We start from the raw sequence: 12,581 nt of genomic DNA, 5'->3' as shown, positions 1-12,581 counted from the left end.
CTGGGGGGGGAGCTAGCTCCGGGTAGCTTCTAGCTACATGTAGCCTCAAGCAGATTCAAGCTGTGGAATCAGCAACACAGTTCGGAAACAAGACCGGGGAACCGCTGCGCTAAGAAACGATAACATCAGCATCTTGACACGCTGGGTGTCACTTTATTTAGATCTATTTCGACCTCCCTCAGACCGTCACCACGGTCTTAACACGAATGATGTCCTCATCTCCCTATCCTCGAGACCAAATATCAACAATGTCACGTGAGTGACCTTAAGGGGGCTGGGCTCACCGCCCATAAAGCTCCCCGGTGAGCGCGGCCGCCTCCTCTTTTCTTCACTCGCCTCATCCGAGACCGACAGGTAAGTAAGATATTTTGGGACTCCACTTTTATCAATCCGACACTTTTGTGCAGGCGCCTTGTGTCCCTGAGGATTGTTTGTGGTTTTCCCCTTCTCTAAAAGTGAGGCAGAGGGCTACACTGCATGTGTTAAGCTCTGCTCTTTGTTTCAGGCAGCTTAATTAGCTGCACCTGGTACTAACTACTCATGTTCACAGCTTTGGGTAAGTGTTGTTTATCTCGTGCTGTTTGTGTCCATACAGAGTTTGTTCTCTTACAGGAGTGAGTAGAAAAGTTGGGAAGCTTAATCAATAAATAATCTATCCCTTAAAACTGATTTGGATCGGGGGTGCCCCCCCCCCCTCTTCACCCCGTAACTCGCTGTCCGCAGGGAGTGGGGTTTTCTCCAACTCCCCCTCGTGCGTTCGCGCACAGTGAGTGGAGGTGAGTTAAAGCCAACCTTTTCACGTTTATTTGCCTTTCAAAAATGAATAAATAAACCGTGTTTGAGGCCAGGTAGTGTCCCCTTTTCACCTCTGTGCGCAGCAGGTGGGATTGTTTACCTGTGTTCCCTGTATAAAATACAGTTGGTTATTGGTTATCACCCTTTGTAGGTGCTATTTTGTTTCCCTTAAAGCCCTGTTCGCAGTGGCTGGGATGTTGTTCTCTCTCCACCCCCCCACCCCCCTTGTGAAAACACCCCGTAACTCGCTGTCCGCAGGGAGTGGGTTTTCTCCAACTCCCCCTCGTGCGTTCGCGCACAGTGAGTGGAGGTGAGTTAAAGCCAACCTTTTCACGTTTATTTGCCTTTCAAAAATGAATAAATAAACCGTGTTTGAGGCCAGGTAGTATCCCCTTTTCACCTCTGTGCGCAGCAGGTGGGATTGTTTACCTGTGTTCCCTGTATAAAATACAGTTGGTTATTGGTTATCACCCTTTGTAGGTGCTATTTTGTTTCCCTTAAAGCCCTGTTCGCAGTGGCTGGGATGTTGTTCTCTCTCCACCCCCCCACCCCCCTTGTTTTCTGCCATTGCAGGCATACAGTGGGCATTCTCAAGGAAAGCCCCCCGAAAACGTGGGCATGAGCACACCCCTGTTCGCAGGCGGGACTCAAGAGAGACACAGGCTCCAAAACCTTCACAGAACCCAGCTGGTCAGCATGATGACACTCAGCTGCAAATCCTAGCGGCCATACGTGGTCTGTCAGACAGGTTGGGTAGAGTTGAGGCCCAGTACCCGGCCACAACAGCTAGGGCATCGAGGCATGGGCACTCCTCCCCGGACAGGTTACCCTCCTATCAGGAGGAGAATGTGGTTCACCCTGACATTCTCTCTCTCTATGCTCAAAATTCCCTTTTTGGAAGTGATGGGCAGTCTGAGGGTGCTGCTGGGCTAAAACAGCCTAAATCCACACAATGTGAGGGGGCGTCCAACCTCAGCAACATGGGTGAAAGTGAGCCTTCACCCATGGACGTCATCTCAAAGGTTTCAAGTGCGGCAAAAATTGTGGGGCTCAATGTTCCAACTGAGGCTCCTGCTCCAATGGATGGGATTTGGGCCGGCATCACTCAGACCCGGCAATCAGTTACTGTACCTGTGGCTGGTGACTATTTGCACATGCTCAGGAAAGCATGGAACATCCCAAGTGGGGCACCTCAGTTCAATGCAGGTTGCCGGAGACTGACTAAGAATCAGTATGCTCCTGAAACAGGTATGGGGGATATGCCTCCAGTTGAGCGGGAGATGGCAGCCTTAACATCTCTGGGTCCAGAGCGGGTAACCACCAATCCACGCTGTCCCCTGAAAGAGTGTGATAAGTCAGACCGACTGGTGTCTCGGACTTATAATGCAGCCACACGAGCAGCCCGCTCAGGCAATGCACTCGCCATTTTATTGGCAGCTCTTAGGAGAACAGCCAACCCAGAGGACCAGGACACCATGAGCCTGATAGACTCTGCCCTGGTCACTCATTCCCAGCTAATAAGGGACATTGGTGCAGCTATGTCATCTGCCATGATAGCTCGGAGGCAGATCTGGTTGGCACAGACAACTCTTCCCGAGAATATCAGGAAAGAACTGACCAATATGCCAGTCGTGCCGGCACATGTTTTTCATCCTGACTCCCAGGGTGTGTTAGATAAGGCTGAACAGTCTCGGCGTACCAGAGAGTCAGTACAGCGCACTTTCAGAGGGGCTGCGACTACCAGGTATAAACTTAGGGGCTCCCAGCCTCCCCACCGATCATCATCCTGGGCCCGTAAGGAGCCATGGGTGAATGACAGGCGACAGGCTACAGGATTCACAGCCTCTGGTGACTCCAAACAGCCTTCACAAAGTCGACGTGGGTTCTATCCCCGTTTTTCGACTAGAGGTGCTCCCCAGAGGAGGCGCCCCCCCAGAGGTCCAGGACCTCGGGGCGGTACAGCCTAGGGGTGGGGGGACACCCGCCGGACTTCATTCTCAGCTATGCCTGGACAGCTGGGAAGAAACTGTGTCAGACCCATGGGTGCTTGCTACAGTATCAAAGGGGTACAGAATTCAGTTTCGGCGGCGGCCCCCCCCTTACTCCAGGATCCGCATGACGATTGTCACGGACCCAGTCCAGGCTCAAATCCTGGCACAGGAAATTTTAACCCTTCTGCAGAAGGATGCAATTATGAAAGTAGATCCAGACGAACAGCTCACTGGCTTCTACTCCACGTATTTCCTCGTGCCGAAAAAAGATGGCGGAATACGTCCCATCTTGGACCTAAGGCGATTAAACGCCTTCATAAAGGTACTTCCTTTCAAGATGCTGACCACGGGTCAGATCTTAGAACTTATCGAAAGAGGAGAGTGGTTCACCTCGATAGACCTGGAAGACGCGTACTTCCATGTGCCCATCTGTCCGAACCACAGACCTTTTCTCCGGTTTGCATTCCAGGGGGCAAGCCTATCAGTTCAAGGTCCTGCCATTTGGCCTTTCCCTCTCACCAAGGGTGTTCACCAGAGTGGTTGGGGCGGCCTTGTCTCCTCTCCAGTTGTTAGGAGTAAAAATCCTTCCCTACCTGGACGACTGGCTGATTTGTGCTCCATCTCTTGGCCAAGTTGTAGAGGATACCCAGAGGGTGTTGTCGCATGTACGGCCCTTGGGTTTCAAGGTAAATGTGACGAAAAGCAACCTCGAGCCAAGGCAGCAGGTGATTTTTCTGGGACTTTGCTTGAATTCCCTTACAATGTCTGCATCCCTCACATCTCAGAGGGTGAGGAAGATTCTAGCCTTCCGGGAACGATTCCGTCTCGGCAGGCAGCTACAATTTATCAGCTTTCAGAGGATGCTGGGGATGATTTCAGCCGCAGCAGCTGTTGTTCCTCTGGGCCTCCTCAGGGCCAGGCCAATTCAGAGGTGGCTGAATGCCTTCAAGCTCGACCCGAAGCTGGACAGACACGTGAAACTTCGTGTGACACGCACATGTCTCCAAGCCTTACGCCCATGGGCAGACCGGGTGCTCTTGCTCCAAGGAGTCCCCCTTGGGAAAATTCCCTCGAGGAGGACAGTGGTGACGACAGATGCTTCCCTCACAGGTTGGGGAGCAGTCTGGGAAGGCAGAATGGTGCGTGGCCCGTGGATACCCCCTTGGGGTGGCGAACACATCAATGTTCTGGAGTTGAGAGCGGTTCACCTTGCTCTGAAGGCTCTCCTTTCCTCCATCCAGGGCAGGCATGTCTTGATAAGGACAGACAGCACTTCAACTGTGTATCATATAAATCACCAGGGAGGCACAAGGTCCCTGCGTTGCCTCCAGGTGGCACAGAAACTTCTGTTTTGGGCTTTTCAGCATCTGGCTTCACTCAAAGCAATCTTTATCCCAGGGATTGTAAATCGAGCAGCGGACCTCTTGTCCAGGACTGGTCCTCTCCCAGGAGAATGGAGACTTCATCCAGAGGTTGTATCCCTCCTATGGAGTCGGTTTGGCACGGCTCAGGCCGATCTATTCGCATCAGCAGAGACAACCCACTGCAGGATGTGGTTCTCTCTGAAAAACCAGGGAGGTCCCCTAGGCCTAGATGCACTATCTCAAGAATGGCCGGAAGGGTTGTTGTACGCTTTTCCTCCATTCCCTCTGATTCCCCAAGTACTCAACCGGGTTGCCTCGGGCCACTACGAGGTGCTGTTAATAGCCCCCAGGTGGCCAGGGAGGCATTGGTTCCCAACGCTCCTTCGCCTGGTTCACGGTCAACCATGGGCCCTGCCAGTTAGGGCAGACCTCCTCTCACAGGCAGAAGCTCAGATATGGCACCCCAGATCAGATATCCTGCAGCTTTGGGCTTGGCCCCTTCTCAGTACCTCTCTCAAAGGTTAGATGAGGCTGTCCTGAGGACCATAGACAATGCCCGGGCTCCCTCCACTCGGGCTAACTATGGCCATAAATGGAGTGTGTTTTCTACATGGTGTCGCAACAGACAGGAAAATCCAGCCGCTTGTCCTATTGAGCTGATTCTCCGTTTCCTTCAGTCACTTTTGGACTCTAACAGGGCACCTAGCACCATTAAGGTATACACTGCCGCAATCTCTTTCTTCCATGAGACAGTGGGAGATGTTACAGTTGGTAGACACCCTCTAGTGTCTCAGTTCATTAAAGGAGCACACCGCCTGCGACCAAGCAGGGCTCCCAGGGCTCCATCATGGCAACTCCCCTTGGTATTACGGTCCCTGATGCAGTCTCCCTTTGAACCCATAGGGCAATCCAGCCTTAAGTCTCTATCTTACAAAACAGCTTTCCTCCTGGCTATATGCTCTGCCAAAAGGGTGAGTGAATTGCATGCTCTGTCTATAAGTGACGATTGTCTAAGATGGAGGGCAGGTGACTCAGGTGTGTCTCTCTGGCCAAACCCCTCGTTTTTGCCTAAGGTCATAAACCATCAGACGGTAAATCAGGTGATCGAGATCAGCACTTTTCAACCTGATCCGGCTCTACTACAGGAGGAAGCCGACCTGCCTATGTTGTGCCCAGTAAGGGCACTGAAGGCTTATATTGCACGCACAAAGTCTCTGAGGGGCTCATACTCTCAGTTATTTGTCTGTTTTGGGGGTAAAAAAGTCGGCCACCCTGTGTCTAAACAGTGTTTGTCCCATTGGATCGTTAATACTATCGCTGAGGCCTATTCTGGACAGAACATACCAGTCCCAGATTCCTTGGTAGCTCATTCCACCAGGAGTATGGCCACTTCCTGGGCTGCTTTAAAGGGGGTCCCTCTTTCAGAAATATGTGCAGCAGCAACATGGAGTGCTCCCTGCACATTCTCTAGATTCTACAGGGTCAATGTGGCTTCCCCCACACCATTGGCTTCCGCAGTGCTACTCTCAGCTGCTGGGCGAGGATGTGAGGCGGTAGAGTCCTCCGTTCTTCGCGACCCTGATGATACTAGTCATCCGTGTTAAGACCGTGGTGACGGTCTGAGGGAGGTCGAAATAGATCGTAAGTTATGACCATAACTATGGATCTATGAGACCGACCGATGACCGTCACCCTCTTTTGTCACTCAGAACGGGCTGAGGCGTTCAGACAAGGAGGAGGCGGCCGCGCTCACCGGGGAGCTTTATGGGCGGTGAGCCCAGCCCCCTTAAGGTCACTCACGTGACATTGTTGATATTTGGTCTCGAGGATAGGGAGATGAGGACATCATTCGTGTTAAGACCGTGGTGACGGTCATCGGTCGGTCTCATAGATCCATAGTTATGGTCATAACTTACGTTCTGTTAGTTGCCATGGTTCAGTGTGTGGGAGGCAGGCTGACAGAGAAATATAAACACAAGTGGACTTCTTCTTCCGATAATTGGGGTAGGCTTCTCTGAGCTCGTCTTCCGTTGCGCCGCCTATGGGTTTGGCGTTGAATTTTTTTCGACGTAAAGTGGTCGGAGAAGGTCGGAGAAGTAAATATCAAAAAGACTCTTGGACCCCTGTGGAGCCCTCTCCGAGAAACGGATTACGTAGAAGTATATAAGAGCCTTAACTTGTAAATGTAACTATATTTTCAGATATTGTCTTGTGTGCATGATTGATTCCATTTGTGCGAGTTGAGTTTCTCCTTGTGTTTGATACAACCCGATTCAAAAATGGGTTTGGATTTAATAACTGTACTCTAATGTAGCAAATATATATACATATAGCTTATATTTAATGTATTTAATGTTTTTTCTCCAATGTCTGGTTTGATGCAGCAGCACACAAAATCCAAAACATATTGATCCCCCGGGAGAAATTAAAGGAACCTTAACCTTCACATGGTCAACAGCTGGTGAATAACTTTGCCTGCTCTGCTGGTTAAATAGTGTACTATGTATTTTTTAATTTGTAGATATCCTATTTTTCAGCCAATTTTGACTATATGAGCCAATTCTGTCTTCTGTCTTCTTCTTGTTTATACTTTTTAATTTCACATGATAATAGCTGCTAAAATGTTAAAGATTAGAAGCAGAATAGAATCTCAATGTCAAAAGAGTATTTTTATCTAAATGTCTATTAAGATAAAAATCTAAACCATCTAAAAAATCTAAACTCTCACCATCCAGACCATGATGTAGGAGAATCCAGCAATCCATAAGGTGGAGAAGAAGAAGGACAGCATGAAGCACTTCTCCCAGCGAGGCAAGGAGCAGTTGGGGATGGTGAAGTAGAGTAGCAGGCACAGAGGCCAGGCCAGCAGCCACTTCAGCTTGTTACACATTCCCGCTGCAAATACAGCCACAACAAGTCTCAAAGTGAGTCAGTACTGACATACTGAGATCAGTATGTCATTTACTATTAATATCCGATGACGTTGACAAAAACGACATGAACATTATGTGTACCTATAGAATGATTTGCTACCTAGGAAATAATTTCTCAAATAATATTCATTTTAATTTCCTACTAAAGGTTTGAAATGTAGGTAAACTGCATTTAAAAGACCTTCTTCATTTGATTTTAGTGTATCCATGAAAATTATGCCACTGTATTTTAGTCAAATCAAATAGTGACATACAGTACTATACTTAAATAAACCTGCACGAATAACATAAATCTTGTGTGGGTAGAATTAATGAAAATGAATAGATACATAATCTTGCTCTTTAGCTTGTTTTGATAAAGACAGTTGATTTGACGAAAACAACCAGGGAAGATAAACAGCCAGCAGAGTTTTTGGCTCTGCTTTTCATAAATGGATTATGTTTCATGTCTACATCCAAATCATCTGTGTGTAACAAACAGAGTACATGTAAATTGTGTGCATGTGCACCCGCCTACATAGGTGCATGGGTACGCTATTTTTGATTCTATTATTTGTATTATTTGATTTTTTATTTTAAGGATATTAGCAGCATTAAACTATTTCTCGCTAGATCCAGTGTGCTGTGTCTTGCTGTTGCAGGGATGTTTCTGGATCTGGTACAATTGAACTAAAATCTGATCAAACTGATTTCATATCTGAATATCCCTCAGATTTCTGTTCTGTATCTTTCTGTGTACAGCTCAAACAGCCAAGATCCAGCATCATTAAGCTTCAGGGTTCATCTGTGTATTTCTTAACTTTGGAGAAAAGATGAACTAACTTTTGACATAATTCCAGTAATAATGCTTGCTCTGAAGGGAACAAACAAACACGAGAGTACTATTGATTTTGAAGTTTCTCTTTAGGAAACTAAGTCTATGTATTTCTATAAAGGCTGAAGTATTTATTTTAACATAGGACAACATTGTACAATGAATTACTTCAGCTGGTACCTGGGCACTGGAAAGGAACAAAGGGTCCCTCCCTCTCCTCCTCTTCTTCCTCTTCATCATTCTCGTTGTTTTCATTGTCTTCATTCTCCGTCTCATTGCCCGCTTCACGGTCATCATGGCGAACTTTGACACCTTTCTCTGCCCCAGACAGCCCGTTTTCTATGCCCCGCCTACTTCCTCCTTTCACCGGAACGTCTGAGTCACCATTGGTCAAAGTCCGTGTGTTGATTAAACGCTGCCTCTGTAGCATTAATGCAACCATGTACATGCAAGCACAACAACAGAGAAGCAGGAGGGATTAAGCACATATTAGACCAAGGATGATCATAATCCTCTTATCATAACAATTAGGTAACATTTTGTATATTTTATACTTTTATTTCCATTTATTAAAAGCTAGAAAAAGGGTCTTTGAAGATCTAAAATAGTTCTTATAGCCTGCATGTACTTTAGGTTTTCTCTACTGCCAAGGAAACATGTCATGTGGTGGTGATGGTCAAAAAGTAGAAAATAGAAGCAAAAAATATGTAACATTGATTTTGCTTTCCACCACTGGAGACAGCTGTTGGTGAGTAAAGGTGATGCAGAACTCACAAGGCTTTTGTCAGATTGGAAAGTAAAAAGCTGTCACTGACTCTTAAACATAACAACATTAAACCTCCGGGCCGCTGGGCATGCAGGTGTATATGTGAGTGACATCTGAGCGAGTAGAGGCTACTGACACTAAGTCCAACTATCCAGACTTGTCTGCACAGTGCTGTGTCAGTACTGGAGAAAAGTCTGGCTGCTCCCATTATCATTCCTCTACAGAGGGAAAAAAACACACCCTGGCTTGTTTGCATTTCTTAAACCAAAGTAAATTATCTTTGGCAGTGGGATGAGGCCCAGGATGCAGCAAAAGTGCCGCTGCAAAATAGTGCTGGGGGAAATTGTTTTGGTCAAACATTTGGAGCTGGGAGACAAGCATCATAGTGGCTCTAATCCTTGTGTAGAAAATGCCTCAGAAAACAGTAAAATAAGTATGTTGACAGCAAGATTGCAAAATCTTAATCTTTTTTTCAAAGGGATTTTTGAAAAGATAACCAGCTGGAAGCAGTAAGGGAGGAGAATGCTGTGTAAGACATGTGGCCAATAGGATACTCCACAGAGACAACCAAAAACTGTAGCTTATGCCAGAGATAGTGTTTTTCTTAGGAGTGGAAATGGTTAAAAAATGTGTTTTTTTAAGTCATTAAATGGTTTCTGATGTCCCCTCCTCTTCATTATTTAATTTCCTGTAGCTGCATTTGATCATTGTTGTTTGTTGGTCACTTTAGGAAGGCTTTGAGCTCCTCTAATAGACAATCTCTATTAATTCTTTACACATAATTATGTTTTAAAATAATTGTAATACCATGAATACTTTGGAGAAGAGAACATTATCATCAAATCTTCATCAGATCTCACACCTCTTTACAATGCCATGTAAACACACACGCACACACGCACTCAAGCATGCTGCTTCATTGGCCATGCATCACCAAATTTACCTTGTTAATGAAGCTCTGTGAAACACTTTCCCCGCTGAGAAAAACATGCTGCACTCTCTGTCAAATTGGAAAAGGCAGCAATCCTTTTTGCCCTCTATACAGTTACACGTAGAGCTCTAAAGCAGAGCTCTTCAACAGGGGGTCCGCGACCCCAAGGGGGTCCGTGGAGGTACTGCAGGGGGGTCACGAAATTTTTGGTTGAAACAATTTAAAAAAAATGTTTTAAATGTTTTATTTATTTTCCAACCAATTTTTTTCCCACAAATTTAAATGTCTTAAAATACACATTAACATGCATCCAACATATTGTGAGGCTGATATGACCTTCTGCTCCCTGCTCTAAAGCACCAATGTGTGTCCTTACCTCTGTGATGAGCATTCGTGAGGCCATGGTGAGTCGAGTTCTGGGGGAGAAGTGGCTGGTGATCATGATCCTCATGCCGGCCTCAGAGAAGGACAACTGATGGGGGTAAGCTGACAGCAGCTCATCCACCATAAGCACCGATGGCTTCCTGTGGTGGTTTGCTAAAAGGCACACATAGCATGTGGTGGTTTGCTATAAGGGTAGTATGACCACTACCCAACATGTTAATTTGTTCCACTACATGCAATATCTGTATTAGCACAGTTAATTAGCACAATTTTTTCTCTCAGCAGTGACAACAGTGACAAATGATTTTGTATCACAAGCAATCTCATGGAAGTCCACAATCAATTTTTCAAGCGAGTCATAGAGATTGTAACATTTTATGACATTTACACTCTGTCTACAGCCTGGCATCACTACACCAATTTAATATTGGTCTGGAATTTCTAGGTTCATTTTGGTTTTCTGTTATCAACAGCCATAGATCAAAATGCCTCTTGACGCAACTGGACAGACCTATCACCAGTCCATCCCGTCTCTGAGAGAAAATAACTATGGGCTAGCTGATTGTTCTGGTTTCCAGGCTACTCAGTCTACTCTAATAAGGTAGATGCATACTGTGTTCACAAACAAACAGAATGATGCCTAATAAATGGCTAACTTATATCACAGGTCTCTATAGTCCCTGTGTGATGCAATGTGATGCAGCAGCATGTTAGATAAGGACCTGGTGCCAATAAAGACTAAACATCAGTAATGTGGAGGAGGTATGGCTTTAGTTGGACATTTGTCAAAGCAAAGATATCTGTAAACTTCCAGAGGTAATACGACAAATCTATTCAACCACCTAATAAGGGATCATCTGAGGGAATGCCCTGAATGTTTCACTTGTGTTGGTGCAACCACAGTCGTCTGTATCTAAAATGGTCCCAGGACCACAGGAGTGTGTGAAAAACAATGTTGATGCAGCGTGGCTATTTTCATTTATTAATAATAAACTCATGTTGTTTTCCAGCTGCCTGTCCATGACGTAGTAAGACACACTATGAGCCAGTATGATCCGACCAGACCTTACATCAGCATTGAGGAGTTGTCAGAGAAGAAAGAGGGTAAGGTTATATTCATTAAATAATTTTCCAGTTACATGTAAAGGTGTATGTTGTCATTGAACTGTGCTAATTTTACTGAATGTGTTTACAGCTGATTGAAGCGGGACAGATGACATGGATCCATCCTTCCAAAGCCAGGAGCGCACCGACCTGTGTCCCACACTTCATATAAGACTGGAAGCTACACTGATCTCACAGCTACACACCACAGACGTCTACACACTGGAGAAGATTCAGACAGAGTCCCACAAAGAAGTCATGACCCAGAGGCTGCAGAGAAACATTTCAAGCCTCACCTGAGTTTTTGTACAATATATTTGCTGTATGTAAATAAAGCTTTGACTCCACATATACCTTGTTCACATTTGTTCCCTGTACAATATGTTCACCTATAACATCAAGCATCACATGAATGTTTAGTTTTAATTAACTGCAGTGCTTTTGGTAAAGGCTTACTAATAAATAATAATAAATATTAATATATACATTTTTATTATTAATATTGTGTGGGAGGGGCTTACCCCACGTGCGGAATGCTGTGACCCCACGTGTGCACTGAAATGACCCATAAGGTGACCAATAGCAACACTTCTACCAGCCAATCACGAGTGACATTAGTTTCAAGGGTCTGTGGTATCCTCCAATGGTGAGTAGAGAGAGGTTCTAGCCAGCGGCTGGACTCCGATTCATATGCTAATTAGAACACACGTCGCGATCGGCCCGCGCGGCGGAGCGAGCCCCCCCGCGGCTCTCTCCTTTGTTCTCCATATCCCCCTTAAGGTCCGCAAACGCCGATAGACCCAGCTTATTGTCACTGGCGAACGCCGAGGTAACATCATGGAAACAGTAGGTTACAGCAGGGGATTAGGCCTGTCCGAAGAGGTTTACTGTGACAATAATACTGCTTTTCATCTAGTGACAGCAGCAATTGCTGAAGTATTAAAAACATATCATAGAGTGGACGTAACTGTACCTTTTTTCAACAGGACTGCTGTAGCATCACAGCCATCATCTAATTCAGCATTACTGGCAGCTCCATTCCTCAAACTGGACGAGTTCTTCTTCCTCCTCTCCAGAAAATGAACAACGTGGGAATTCATCCTGGAACAGACATTGTATGATCCAGTTAACCTGCTTTGACTAAGAGCCAACCTAACTCCATCAGAGCATTCAAATTGGTCCAACTGAAGAATATTACAACATAACAGTAACCATCATTCCTTAACAATATGTCAAAAGTTGCTTTAACATTAATCACACTCACTTCATGATCAAAATGTAGACGAGATACATCAGAAAAAGCGTCAGAGCTTCCCACCTGGAAAAAACAGTTTCAATATATTTACCTTGTGTATTATTTTCTTAACTATCATTTTGCATGTGTTTGTGAAAGTGCTGACTTTTGTCTTTTCACAGAAGTTTTAAGCAATTGTAATTCTGTGGATTGACTTACCAAACCACTTTTTCGTCATATATGAACTGTGGAATAGAAAATGAAG

At 45.6% G+C, this 12,581-nt stretch overlaps 1 protein-coding gene and 1 long non-coding RNA gene across 2 annotated transcripts in view; one reads left to right on the top strand and one right to left on the bottom strand.

Annotated features, from left to right (window-relative positions):
* The window catches only part of LOC133020731 (sodium/potassium/calcium exchanger 3-like), a 103,659-nt gene that overhangs the window by 15,074 nt on the left and 76,004 nt on the right, over positions 1-12,581 (bottom strand). The window contains exons 8-13 of the mRNA XM_061087428.1: positions 12,536-12,561; positions 12,347-12,400; positions 12,056-12,183; positions 9,971-10,131; positions 8,078-8,318; positions 6,879-7,045 (exon numbers count right to left, since the gene is read on the bottom strand). Coding sequence (XP_060943411.1) covers positions 6,879-7,045; positions 8,078-8,318; positions 9,971-10,131; positions 12,056-12,183; positions 12,347-12,400; positions 12,536-12,561 — 777 coding nt within the window. The remainder of the gene's footprint in view (positions 1-6,878; positions 7,046-8,077; positions 8,319-9,970; positions 10,132-12,055; positions 12,184-12,346; positions 12,401-12,535; positions 12,562-12,581) is intronic.
* LOC133020732 (uncharacterized) lies at positions 10,999-11,433 on the top strand. The gene is made up of 2 exons (XR_009682938.1): positions 10,999-11,082; positions 11,174-11,433. It is a non-coding gene; the product is annotated as an uncharacterized LOC133020732 (long non-coding RNA).

The sequence above is a fragment of the Limanda limanda genome, chromosome 15 (genome assembly GCF_963576545.1).
Source record: "Limanda limanda chromosome 15, fLimLim1.1, whole genome shotgun sequence".
NCBI lineage: Eukaryota > Metazoa > Chordata > Actinopteri > Pleuronectiformes > Pleuronectidae > Limanda > Limanda limanda.
The sequence above is the reverse complement of the archived record's forward strand: the minus strand, read 5'-3'. Positions and strand labels throughout refer to the sequence as shown.